The sequence below is a fragment of the Mizuhopecten yessoensis genome, unplaced genomic scaffold, assembly GCF_002113885.1.
Source record: "Mizuhopecten yessoensis strain PY_sf001 unplaced genomic scaffold, ASM211388v2 scaffold6625, whole genome shotgun sequence".
Classification (NCBI taxonomy): Eukaryota; Metazoa; Mollusca; class Bivalvia; order Pectinida; family Pectinidae; genus Mizuhopecten; species Mizuhopecten yessoensis.
The window spans coordinates 247,307-262,217 of NW_018406643.1; the positions used below are offsets into that span (position 1 = coordinate 247,307).

The following is a 14,911-nucleotide window of genomic DNA, read 5'->3' on the forward strand; positions in this document are numbered from 1 at the left end:
TAGAAATGACAAAAAGAGTTCCACCATATAGTTTGTTTACAGCGATATTCAATTATCTAGAAACTAAATGCTATGGATTATTTCAATGAAGCTGAAAGCAACATTATGACAGAATGTGGCAGTAATTTTCTGACAAAACTCAATGGACCCATATTCATAAAGCCTGTCTCCATTAAAACACAGATTTTATTCTCAACCTTGGTTCACTATTCAAGCCAGAAGAACCTCTTAATACGTTGAAAAAAATTCTCATCATTTCATATTTTGTGTTTGTTTAACTTATGGCCGAGTAAACACATTCATGTTGAATTATTGCTCTTTGATACCACCATAAGAAATCAGACAGTTACAAGTAAGTTTATTAGTGCATATTTATCTGGAGTTTGAGCACTTTTTTATGACCACGCACCACGCATGCGTGGTACTGGATATGATTGAGATGATTCCGAAGACATATTAGTTCCCATACTGAAATCAATGATTTCATATTAAATTGAGGCAAAGCTTAGAGTTATGTAATATCTGAAATGAGTGTTACTTCAAGTGTCATAAGCAATTCATCTATTAATTACTTAACATATTACATTTTTAATTCTATTCTATAAAGTTTTAATTAGCTTGTACTTAAACTTTTTAATCATATTTATAGTAAATTAAGTAAATTGGAGTTAAAAAATTAAAAATTAAAATGCACAAATTTGATTTTGAATAGATTTTTTGCAAGATTTGAATCATGAATACATTACCTGATATACATTATTTCACTTCAAGTCACAATAATCAAATTCATATCAATCATGTTTATTATTACAGTGTTTTACGAATTCTATGCTCCATCATTGATCTTCTAATCATCTTTTTAATTCTATGTTCATGCTTCCTTGAACATTATTTATTTATTGCTTGGATTCAACTGCTTATATGTCCTTGTTGATAGGATACTTATCAAAATAAAACTGCTCAAAAAATCATACTTTCACCATTTCTTGAAGTGTTCTTATAACGAGTTCAAACCAAATGAAGGCAGTGGAAAGTAAAGAAAGTTGATTTTAAAAATGAATATAACTGTCGCATTCCAAATAATTAATAGTCATCTCCATGCTTCAATACTTTTATTTTGTTCTAATACCTAGAGGAACAGGACATAGAACCAAAAAGGTACAAATAATCGTCAAACTGGGAGACAGTGTAGGCTAAATACCAAGCATGGGTGTTTTACATGTTAATTATGGTGATTATTTTACTGACTTTAATGATAATTCTATGACGTGTGATATCAGGACATCAATTTAATTATAACATATAGAAAATCTGGAGGCATTAAATACACACCAACCTGCTCAACAAATAATACAGCCATTAAATGTTACTGGCTTCAGTTAATTACGGTTAAATTAACTATTGATGATGGATATAATGTTTCAATTTTGTTGGATGTTTTTTTACGATCTGCAGGGGAAACCCCTTGAACAATAGATGAATGGGTTAGACTTCAGTTCAAGTACATGGAAATAATTTTCCTAGGGCCTCAATCATTTCAGTTGTATGAATTCCTGACGGAATTGCTAGGATATCATTGATTTTGAAATATAGCTGAACTTGGAATAATGCCATTATTTTTATTCTTTACAGAATTTTACTGGAATCACATCTTCAGTGATACTCATCGACTTTCTACGCCATCATTAGCTGGCCATAGTCATTAGGGAGACACCATTATTCAATTTACCTCACCTATTATCTATATAATAATGTTCCTGGTATTCCCCATTCCCTACTGTGATAGATCGCACATCCCAAAGCTATAATTAGGACAAGCCGTCTAAAACGCATCAAACCTCACAACAATGGTCTTGTTACATCACTATCACTATCACCAGTTCTTCAAAGTTTTTTTAAACTTGAAAATTTCACAATAAAATCACCTTGGATTCAAAATGATATCATTTCCAGACAGATTGAAACAAAATACTCTTATAAATTCTACAGATTGAAGAAAAAAAAAAAAAAAAAAGTCAAATTCAAATTTGCCCTTGTTGACCACCATTGGACGGCAAGGCATGCTATATGTATCTATTGGAAACCCAAGTGGCCACCAGTGATCGTGTGCAAACTTACTTGAGAGTTTAGGGCGACACTGTATTGCTCGTTTGTAACTTTCAATGGCTTCTTCGTACCTCTTCTGGTCTTGTAATAAAATTCCCCTGCGAACATTAGAACAAATGGCAGTATGAAAACATGTCTCACATGAAACAAGATTCCGTTGGTTGTGACAATTCGAGTGCCTTTGTCTGTTACCGCTAACAGGTGTAAATTGAAGTTTGACATCATATTTCCTTGCGAGTAGATCGACGTCCAGAGCTCTTACACTTGTTCCGAGTATCTACATAAGTGGTGCACAATGAGGCCGTAGCCTTAGAATGACATCCGAGTGTTCCACCTCAATGTTTCGTCATATCAAATTCAATGTCATTGAAATATCAAGGATGTTCTTTAAACAGAAGTGGTCTTATATTTTTATAAGGATCTCTGTAAATTCACATACCTGTGCTCATATAAGGTAAGGGTCTGCTTAGTTGACCTATCTAAGGTAAGGTCATTACTTGGGACCACTCTAGGTCACTGAAGGTCATACTTGATACCAGATAAGTATTGCGTTTTCAATTCAAAATGTTTAAGTTTTCATTCTGCTTAGGGATATTCACATAAAATCTCTTTAACTGTATCTATGATGTATCGTTTTGATATTATAACTTAATTTGCTCAAAGGACAACAGTGGAGGTTGAGAAGGTGTAAAAATCCTTCTGTACTTGAATCCTCAAGGTATTAAGTTCGTAATAAGGAGAATTAACTTTACACTTTAATAACATCGAGTGGAATTCTGAATTGGACTTTACTGGCTATGAATGGAATAAAGATCTAGTAGATCAAAATTCATGTGAAATTTAATTCAAAATGTACATTAACAGATCTCAGCCATACTATCAGAAAACCTTTGTATTTATGAAAGTCATGGCCAGAAGGTCATTCAAGTGTTGAGGTTAAACTCGACACAAAAGAGTGAACATTTTAAAATGTACTAAATATCATTATCAAGAACACAATTAATTGGTCATACAATAGCAGAACATTAATTCTATATATGCAATGTTGTACCAGTATTTGCTGATCTAGGCATAAATGTATCAGAAATGCTATAATTCAAAAGTAATAATCTGTTCAGCAGTATAATCTGGACAAAGTCACAATTGGCTTGTATGGGCTTCAGTGTTTTATCGCAGGAATCCACGAAATAAGCTACATATGTACTAGACTCTGTTACATTAACTAAATATAAAGTATCAAGATTACCAAGTTTTAAATCAAAATTCAAGTGTCCAGACTAATAAGGATCCACTCACAAACACACAAAAAATTCCTAAGATTCTGTTCATTCAATGCCTGAAAGTATAAAGTCTGACACTATTTGACATGGTTTGATGAGCCATGTGTAGTAAAGTATTTTAACTCATTCACCCCTGAAGTTTCATAATGAACTATTCCAACCTTTGAATTGGAAGAGTTCAAATGTGTCTCCAGGGGTTGATGAGTTAAGGACTCACAGGTTGTAATGGGTGTCGGCCATGTTGGATCTGTGGATGAGGGCATTTCGGTAGGCTGTCTCTGCTTCTCCTACTTTGCCCTGACTGTTCAACACGTTGGCAAGGTTCCCCCACGCTGTGAAATTAAAACATTTATTTTTGTAAGTATCGCAGATATTTCCGATGGTTAATACATTAATATAAATGTAAAACTGGCTATTATAACTGTCATCATTTTGCTTACATTGATGAGGACGTTTTAAGAAAGGAAAATGTAACTCATTCTATAATGTCATGATGCGTAGATTTTGGACAGTGAAGTAATATTGTTAGATTTTTCTTTACATTTGAATATCAGTCACATATCTTTCTGTGTATCTAAATATATTATACTAAAACTTAAGTAATGCAAATACAATCTGAAGATCACATCATCATTAAAATAAACATGTGTTGTGATTATTCCGTAGTCCCCCAACTTGATATGTTATCAAAGGGCCATAACTTTGTATATATTTTTAAAGGCCAATGATTCCTGATTTCAGTATGTCACTTACAGTCAGAAGTGGCAGATGACAGAGTATATGACACTTATGCCTGACAATGAAATGGATAGTGGAAAAAAAGGTTTTGACTGTATATAGTGGAGCACAAGACCAGATTATAGCATGTGACACTTAGCCCTCTGTCTATCTACATAGTTAGAGTATATAATTCATGCAATCAGTACAATTTTTGAGGAGTTTGCAAAAGCTGTCTTATCAGGAACAACTAGCCCTATATGCCACCTGGTTTATATATCCATGTGTGTAAATGTCTGTCTGTCAGTTTGTTAAAGATGTTTCTTTTTCTGTTTTGAGGTTGGAATGAGCTTCCAACTGCATCCTTAATCACAAAGCCACCTCATTTGAAAGCTACAGCAGAAACACTGTAACACCCACCCCAGACCATTTTATACTCCACCTGGTTTGGTGGAGTTGGCCACTTTCGGGATCAAACCCAAACCATCTGCATGGAAGGCTGGAGTGTAAACCACTCAACCAAAACAGCTCTTAATTAATTTGAAGTGCCTTTTGATTACTGTTTACAGAGCAACCTTAATCCAGTCAAATATTAACCGGTAAAATGTATGCTCACCCGATGTTAGTTTTACCTTTTACATGTACTATAAATATATGGTTCCTTGTCAACTTACATCAGCTCTCATGATGAATGTGCCCTCATTGTGGAGGTTGAAAAAGGTGAAACTCATAATACTGCAATGAACATTTCCCGGTATACAGAATCTGAAGTCAACTCAAAATAATGGATGGATACATTTACCACTGATACAGCAAACATAAACTCACTGACCCCTACATATTTAAACTGGACTTGCCCAGTCTTTGATTTGGTAAGGTTCAAATGTGACTTTAGGGGTGAATTGGTTAAGTGTGAAAACTGATAATATGTTACCTTTGGCTGGATTGACAGAAACCCCAGATCTGTATAGATTCTCTTCCGTCTGCCACACACGGTTCCTGATCACTGTCTTGCCACAGAACAGAGCCACCAGGGCCACAAAGGCCGCGGCAAATACCTTTTGTGCCACCGAGTTCCGCTGAAGCTTCTTATACACAACATAGCCACCGTGCGCCACCAACAGGCAAAACCCCATACTTGGAATGTACAATACACGCTCTGCTATCACAAACCCAACGTAGAAAAATAAATTTGTGGCAGGAACGAATGGAAAAACCATGAGTGCAAATGCCATAACACAAATGTCTTGAGATCGGTAGATTCTGACACCAGTTGTCTGCTCGTCTTCGCTGTCCGTCGAGCTATTGGAAGGACGTCGACTTGACGATAAAAGTTTACTACTTTTTAATGAAAGCACGTTTTTGTTATGATGGTGATGGTTGTTATTTTGACTATTGGAATGTGTGTGATGGGTTAACCCATTGCCATTCATATATGGCTGGAAAATCTTCCCAATTGTACTTTTATTGCTATTATTATGAAGATCACAAATTAACAAATACGATTTATAAAATAACAGAAAATAAAACACTATTGAATACACATTGCGTACATCCCAGGCTGACTCGACTAATGGAATAGCGTCCATAGACCAATCAAAGCTGAGCACTCGCGGACACAGTAATATCCACAAGTTTAGGGAAGGCAGGAGTAAATAAGTCAATGTCCGGGTCAGCAGACTTTCCGAGTCGGAAGCTGGGTTATCAGATGGGGCAAACTCCGGAGGTTTGTTTCCCATGAACACAAGGCGGAATGTGATGAGTGATACGCCGACTAGCACCAACAGAACAATCCCCTCCAGGATGTCTTTTCTCTTCACCTGTAACAACCAATCAACATTCACCAAATCAGAATGAGGTCATTATTTTAAATTTCAAAGTCATTGGACCTCATGTATCTCAAGCCTACAAAGTGTCTGTGTAAAGTAGCTCACAGTATCTATCAAGGAAGATAACTCTAACACAAGTTATACGAATAATAAATATGTAAGGTATATTTCATGTATCCTAAATTCAGGTTTCCATATATACATAGCGTAGTATGTATGTTGTTTGTGTGTTAAGCATGTTATGTGTTTCCTATCAAACCCACACAGAATCTCCTTCATGAGTAGTGTACGCTGTACATTTACAGCAATTGTAGATTGCTTAAATTCAAATCACTGGAGTTTAATCTTATTGAAATGAAAGAAAATGAAAGAAAAATCTATCTGTCCATCTTTCTTTCTGGAACACACTTACTGGTTCCCGTCAATGGTATACAATTTTAGGATAACATTGGTCCATTTTCTGGTTTATAAAATGTCCAACTGTACAGTACTTGTTTTTGCAGGATATTAGAACAGCTGTCTTATTAGGCAAGTGCATGCACAGAATTAAAAGTGCAATATATGCCAACAACAGTTTGTACCTTAGCCTATAGGCTTCAAATTAGAAGGAACTTATTCCACTTCAAAAGTGTTCAACCATGATTTATTAATAAAACAAAAAGGCAATTGTAATGACAGTTTTGCTTGTAAACTGAGCTGTGTTTTCTCCAACAGACAGAAACAGATACAACACACTCACTGACCCAGCATACACCTGCTCCACAGTGTGTCGGAGCATACAGCCATTGTACAGCAATCAATTCCGTTACCAAACCTGACTATGCACAAACAATAGAACTGTATGTTGTTCTATCAGGCCAACAGCTTACTCATCATGGATACCATATACACATTGTATCAAGTTCTCTTTAAAATATCGAGTTGAAAGGCCCCATACAATAAATTCTGAGTAAGTTAGACCAAGACTCATAATGAATAGATGTAAATACATATTCATGCAATGACAATAGGCAATTTTGAAATATGTTTTTAAAACATTTACATTAAGTAAGAGTTTCCTTGTCATATGATGTTTTAGTTTTATTACTGAGTGGACAACCTTATACATCAGCTGACTGGTCTTGATCCTACTATACAAAATGTGCCTACAATTTACAATTAACATTTTAAACTTTAATATTTTTTTAATTTTTTTTTCAATATTCATTAATACAACTTACAGATGTACATGTAACTGCATGAGCACATGAAATTTCCTTTTTTTTCCTAAACACCCATTGCAAGTATCTCATGTAAATCATATATTTAATCAATATCTCATTTACTTGTACAGGGTCGATGTCCCATCTTTTTGTGGTTTGATGTATCTTATATCTAATTAATATTCCCGTTATGGACGTCAGGGTATATGAGATTTTAATTAATTTTATAAACCCCGATCAGTCACAACATTCACCTGAACGTCATATATAAGAGGTTTATCTCCGATTTCTCCCTACCTAAAATAGTAGGACTTGATCAGTGTTTGTTGTGACTGGGTTTATCTCACTCCCTCATCATCAGTCACCTTGATAACCTTTACCTATCTCTAATCACTGTGGTCCTATCACTGCTTGGTTTGGTTTGTTTGTGTTTTACGTCCTATAAACAGCTACGGTCATTTAAAGACGTGCCAGATTTTGGTGGTGGAGGAAAACTGGTACCCCGAATATGGTAACTACCCCATGTATACCCTCAAACCAACAACCCAGTGGTGTAGGGCTAGTGGTTAGATGGTCAGACACCTTATTTACCACTCGGCCATCGAGGCTCTCACGGTTATATCACTGACTTTAACAAAATACACCATCACTCTACATAGCATTTATGACTTTTAAATTTCAAACTGATATCTCAACTTCATTTTTAATAGAATTTGTAACAATTATGCCATCTATTTGCATACATATTAATTAGAAACTATTCAATTAAAAACAAGATTCTGAATTGGCTTCAAATTTCCACGAAATAACGTAATTCCAATATTTTCACATTTTTAACTATCACATTATTCAGCCCTCATAGAATTTAAATATTCAAGTCAATATTAGCTGATAGATTGCCAATCTGTACTCTGTCTGTTGCTTTGATTTAAATTTAAATAAAAATATAATTGATAATGTACCAATTTCAACCCAACATACCACCACCTGTGCAGTTTATCTCATTTTGTATCTACAAAAGCATCAAGGGGCCTGTATTTTCCACTTAGTATGTATTTTATTTACATGTTGTGCATGAAAAGCATTAGCAGGACAATTTGTTAACCGATAATATCCTAATTATACCAATTATATAACCTACACTGAACTTTGACCCCTATAGTTAGACCCAGATTAAGTCAATTTTCAAAAATAATGTACCGTGGTTAACATACACAAAATAACATACACAAAATAACGTATGGCTTTGTGATATTAACCCATTCAACCCTAAAGTCACATTTGACCCTTACTGAATCAAAGACTGGGCAAGTCCAGTTACAATATGCAGGGGTGAATGAGTTAAAAGAATTGGGCGTGTCCTCTACAGCCATGAGAGTATACAAATTTGAATATAACATCCAAATGTTAAAAATCATATACTGAAATATAAAACACTGTGATGATTAAACAGCAGTAAAAGATTTCAAAGCTAAATACCCATGAAATTGCACAACGACCTATGAGTAACGCAAGTGAAGTTTAACAAGAGATCCCAGAGGGATCTTGGCACCCACCTTTGTCCCATCTTCATTAGTTCTTTATCAGTTCGATCTTTTCTATTCTTTCCTCTAATCTGTTTGATCGAGTCATGTTAACAGTAAATGCACCTTGAAGTAACTTTTGATCTAAACTTAATACTGATGTGTATGAAAGACAAACTTCAAAGTGAGTTTGTCATTTCACATATTTACTAGTACAGTACTTAATGTGAAAGAAATACAATCGATCATTGCAATATGAGAAAGATCTGTTTAGTTCTTCTTTTAATCCATTTGTTTTTATGATCAGTCTCAAAATATAACATACACAACAAGGGATCAAGGGGAACCTACATTTAAAATTTGAGAAAGATCCCTCTAGTACTTCTTGAGAAATAGCGATAACAAACTTTCACTATCAAAATCCAAGATGGCTGCCTGTCGGCCATGTTGTTTATCCTATCAGTCTCAAAAGTCGCCCTGCACAGCTAAGGGCCAAGGGGAACCTGCATATAAAATTTGAGAAAGATCCCTCTGGTACCTCTTGAGAAATACCGATAACAAGAATTGTTTACGGACGGACGACGGACGACGGACGACAGACGACGGACGGCGGACCACGGACAACGGACGGACGACGGACCACAGACGCAGGGTGATTTAAATAGCCCACCATCAGATGACAGTGGGCTAAAAATTTAGAGATTTATTTATATGCAAATTCTAAATGATATACAAACAAATTACCTGCTGGCTATAATTAATGTATCTCAGAGACCATCAAGGCAATATATATGCAGACCCAGTCGTCAGGAATTACTCTGGGTAATTACATTTATGCATTTTCACGACTGAAACACATTTACTTCCAAATTTGAGGTTGAAAAAAAGAAGACATTTAAAATGTTTACAAGATTGATGGAAATAGCGAGCATGCTTAAAACACTCCGGAGTAAAGATATATATATATACAGAACACCAAATTTACAAAATTTCCTCGGCTACATGACCTTCAGTTTCCACTATTGGGATCTATATATGGGAGACTGTGATCATTTTAATTACAGCTTTACTTCTAAAGCATATATTTTCTGCAGACTACTTGTACCACAACCAGGTTGAAAGATCTGTACGCTTAATGAGACACTACCTAAAAAGTCAATTCAATGTTTTATAATTTCTAAAATTTATGATGAAGATGGTATATGTTAATATAAAATGTGATTTTCAAGAGAAAAAGAAAAGAAAATAATAGTTTTAAATGTTAAAAAAATATATTTTTCAGATTTGAGTAAATAGTTAAGAAGTTACCATAATGCTTTTAACAACTGAGCCCTAGTAATTTTAAATTATTGGTTCCAACAACTTAAATAACTTTTCAAATCCAACTTTACTTTTGTTGAATGTAACCACTGAGCCCATTATTTCAACTTAACACTTTCTAATGGTACAATTTTAAACCATGCATACTCTAACATGTAAAGTCCACATCTTCATGCTGAATATCCGACCCCAGAATGCAGCACTTAAATCCGTATCCTGCACCTTTACAAACATCTATGCAAAATCTTTTACTTTTATATATCTCTACCTTATTTAAGCCCATTAATCCCTTTCACATCTTTGCATTTGCAAATCTCCTCCTTACAGTTTCACCTGCAAAACCTGACATCTTTACTTTTACAATCTCTTATCTCTAAACGCAACATGACCTTTACTCTTAGCTCAACACACTTTTACTCTCAACTCATGATCAACACACCTTTACTGTAACTTAACAAACCTTTACTGTCAACTCAACACACCTTTACTCTAACTTAACATACATTTACTCTCAACTCAACACACATTTACTGTAAACTCAACACACCCTTATTATCTATTCAACACACCTTTACTGTAAACTTAACACACCTTTACTCTTTACTCAACACACCCTTACTCTTTACTCAACACACCTTTACTGTAAACTCAACACACCTTACTCTTTACTCAACACACCTTTACTGTAAACTCAACACACCTTTACTGTAACTTAACACACCTTTACTGTAACTTAACACACCTTTATTGTAAACTCAACACACCTTTACTCTTTTACTCAACACACCTTTACTCTTTTACTCAACACACCTTTACTGTAACTTAACACACCTTTACTGTAACTTAACACACCTTTACTGTAAACTCAACACACCTTTACTTTTTTACTCAACACACCTTTACTGTAAACTCAACACACCTTTACTGTAAACTCAACACACCTTTACTGTATAGTAAATACACCTTTACTCTTTTACTCAACACAACTCTAATGTAATTATAACTTAACACACTTTTACTGTAACTTAACACACCTTTACTGTAACTCAACACACCTTTAAACTCAACACAGCTTTCTGTAAAGTCAACACTCTTAAACTATAAACTCAACACACCTTTACCCCTAACGTAACACACTTTAACCCTTAACTTACTACCTCAGCTCAAAACACTTTTACTTTTAACCCTACACACCTTCAATCTAAATCAGCACACCTTTAGCACAACACATCTTTACCCTAGCTACAGGTAATTCAATTCACATAAAGGATTGTTGGCTTATTGATTTCACACCATATATAGGACTGCAATCATCATGACAACCATCTTTTCTTACATTACGCAATAAGGATCATACCAAATCTCACATGGGTTTACGACACATAATTGAAAGGCCAAACACAAGTAAAGTTGTGTTTTTTTGTTTCAGATCCAAAATAATGGGATCGTCAGTTCAGAAGGAAAACATCTTTATTATTCTGGTTTCATTTTCTTTTTTTCCATTTGATGTTAATCTCATTTGGTCACAAATATTTTATAAATCATACTGTGTTATTGTCAAATTTGATATAAATTTATGAAATATGCAACTATATCTGTTTGAAAGCACAAATACTTAAACACAGTGAAATATTACTGAGCACTTGAAGAATCAGGCAGAAACAAATGTGTTTTTCCCAACTGGAGTGAATTAAATGTTTTCCTGTCAGAGGTCAAAAATTATCACTCAGGAAATGAAACACAACAATTTTTTTATCTGGTCGAAAAAAGGCAACTAGAATCCTGCTCTCAACACTTGTTAGCAATTCTTTTTAATAATTTAAACACGTCAAAAATTCCAAATCTAACATCCATGCCCATTATATTTTATCACTCGGCTCAGAGGATTTTAAGCTCCATCATCAATCTATTATTTACATTGGATAACATGGCCACTGTTGTATGTAGAGCAGCGGGTTTCCAGACAGATTGATCAATATCAAACTCGGTAATAAATATCAAAGTTCACACAACAAGAGAAATACTTGCTGGTGTCCTGTTTAAACATTATGTGAAACCTGTGGAACCTGCACAATATCAAAATGTTTTAGAAATCCCCAACTCTCTCAAATAGTAAAACCTCTATTGAGTCAAGACGTGGACATTTTTTAAAATAAAAGCCTTATCACATGTACAAAGAGTATACATTCATCAGTAAAAAGAAATTAAAGTGGCTCATAAAATAAAGAAGCCTTATATTCAAATTTTACTTTACACAGTTTTAATTTGTATATAGATTTTTTTGTATTACATGGCAAACAACTAGATGATGCAGTGTTGCATCTGATTCATGATCTTATAATTATGATATTACGATTATAAAATTAAGGCAGATAATCTCAAAACAATCACAGAGCATTATATTTAATTGAGTTTTCATATTATTTTGTTTTTTAAATCAACCAGAAACAAACAGAGATTATTTCCTGTATTTTAAGATCAGTTACCAAAATGTTCTACATCATATTTGTGATTTTCTGTATATTTATAGGGTTGGGTTCAGTTTTGAATTTAAGAAGTTTCTAATTAGAATTACTGGTATTTAATGTAAATAAACTAAATTTACTATTCCTAAAAAAAGCATTAACAGTTGTTGCCCAGTGATGTTGTTATCACTTCTTTACTTGATTCTGATGTTTTGGCAATCAAAAGCACAGTAATTATCACCAGTATTTACACCTCGAGATTAACTTATCCAGACAGACTCGCCAGTAAAAGAAGGCGTTGGCTCCAAAATTCTTATACATGTATTGATTTTATGATAAATTGTTTGCTGTGATTTGCTTAACAGCAAACAAACCTGTGAAATAACACTGTACAATTTAGGAATGACTTGAAATACGTAATCACAACTCCTTTGAATAAAGCACTGTCAGCTTACATTGTCAACAAAGACTAAAACAAATCAGTGATAATTTCCTGATTATCAAAACTGAGAACAAAATATACATTTATATATACTGGTATTTAACATGATCTCATCTTAAGATAATATATTACAGATCATGGTATTCAGGCAAAAAATGATAATTTTAGGATAACATATCATATACACACAAAAATAATTATATTTTCACAAAAACTTTGTGAAAAATTTAATTTGAACATTTGACGTGATAAGGACTATATATTGATCAGTAAGTTAAAAGCATGTAACTTGATCAATTCTGTTTAACCAGCTGGACCATCTGAACATAACCAGATGAATCTAAATCCATACAGATTGATGGAGAATATTGGGATTACCTTCAGATATTATATATAAAAAATATACCCATATTTTTACAGATATTTTTCAAGAAATTGAATTGGAACATTTGACTTATCACCAAATTAAGCTAACAAGACTTTATCTATTATGTTTAACCAGCTGGACCATTTGAACATTACCAGATGAATCTAAATCCATATAGATTGATGGAGAATATTGGGATTACCTTCCGATATTATATATAAAGATAACCATATTTTTACAGATATTTTTCAAGAAGTTGAATTGGAACATTTGACTTATCACCTAATTAAGCTAACAAGACTTTATCAATTCTGTTTAACCAGCTGGACCATCTGAACATTACCAGATGAATCTAAATCCACATAGATTGATGGAGAACACTGGGGAGCTCTTTAACAATGGAGTGCAAACCCAACACTCCATGACAACAGTAATTGTATTATCAATCAAAGTCGATTTTCACTTGAAGTACTCAAGCCTTGATGAAGTCCTTGAGACACATGAACATAATCCATGCTCACAGTTATGTAACTGACTGAACATTTCACAATATATCTGTCGATGATCATGGAAAATCTCATCAAGTTGTTGCCAATATACATAAATCATTTTTATCCCAGCATCGGGAGCTCATTTAAAACAGATGAATATTCAAGGTTAACTGGCCAGATTTGGCCCCCTTAGTTCCAGTCTGTGACATTAAATCTGCTCCGCCAAGGGAGAAAACTTGGATGGTTAGGTAACAGAGGGATCTCAGCAGGCTGACGTCTAAAGAATTAAATTGTTCATCCATGTAAAGAAGGCCTGAATCAAAATAATCTTCCAACATCATGTGATATGAATCCATAATGCTTTAAATGGCTTACTGGCGCCCACAAAAACAGGAAATGGTTTTACCGGTAAATTGAACTGAATAAAGATACTAAATTCAAATTTATGTCGAGAATTTTCTTCTTGATGGTGTAACACTGTAGATATGGGCTTAGCCATATAAATCCTATTAGCTCACTTACAATGCATTCTTCATCTCCTGATTATTTCTCAGGTAAGGAAGAATAAATCCTATCTCTTAACTCATCTGGTTATGCAAGTTTACAGTACGGCACGAGACTGTCATGCACATATAATGCAAAACACTTAAGGGATTTGGGAAATATCTGTTTCTCCTGGAAGAGTGGACAGAACATATTCAACACATTTTAACTTGTTAAATACTGAATTTGCTGTGGGAACTTGGGCCTTATCCTGTCAGTTTAGTTCTATAAGTAGAAAAGTTTCAAGAAGAATTAAAGAACAAATTGTTTGATCTGTAAGATTGGGACAGAAATGAAAGTTTTTTCATCATTACATATCGTTCTTTACAAAACAAAATGGTCCAGCTGATAGTATTCTGGAGATCCCAACAGATATATATATGACTACTGAATATAAATATCGTGTCAAATACTGTGGAATGAGAAACGCTTGTCATGATCGTGAGACAACACCTTTCATGGGACACCTGTAATGAGAGGCCATGTATGTTAAGAGACGACTTGTGAGATAATTTGTCTTAAGATTAAGAAATCACCTAGAATCACTTGTCATGGCCCATTTGCCTTTAGATTCTACAGTTTATATCTAGTAACCTGCTGGGAGAACGCCTGTTTTAAGAAACCAC

The 14,911-nt window shown here is 34.2% G+C and overlaps 1 protein-coding gene across 1 annotated transcript in view; it reads right to left on the reverse strand.

The window, feature by feature from the left end:
- LOC110452344 (transmembrane and TPR repeat-containing protein 2-like) overlaps positions 1-14,911 on the reverse strand; it is a 71,969-nt gene that overhangs the window by 22,827 nt on the left and 34,231 nt on the right. Inside the window, exons 3-5 of the mRNA XM_021500802.1 lie at positions 5,038-5,923; positions 3,604-3,718; positions 2,119-2,204 (exon numbers count right to left, since the gene is read on the reverse strand). Of these exons, the coding sequence (XP_021356477.1) occupies positions 2,119-2,204; positions 3,604-3,718; positions 5,038-5,923 (1,087 nt within the window). The remainder of the gene's footprint in view (positions 1-2,118; positions 2,205-3,603; positions 3,719-5,037; positions 5,924-14,911) is intronic.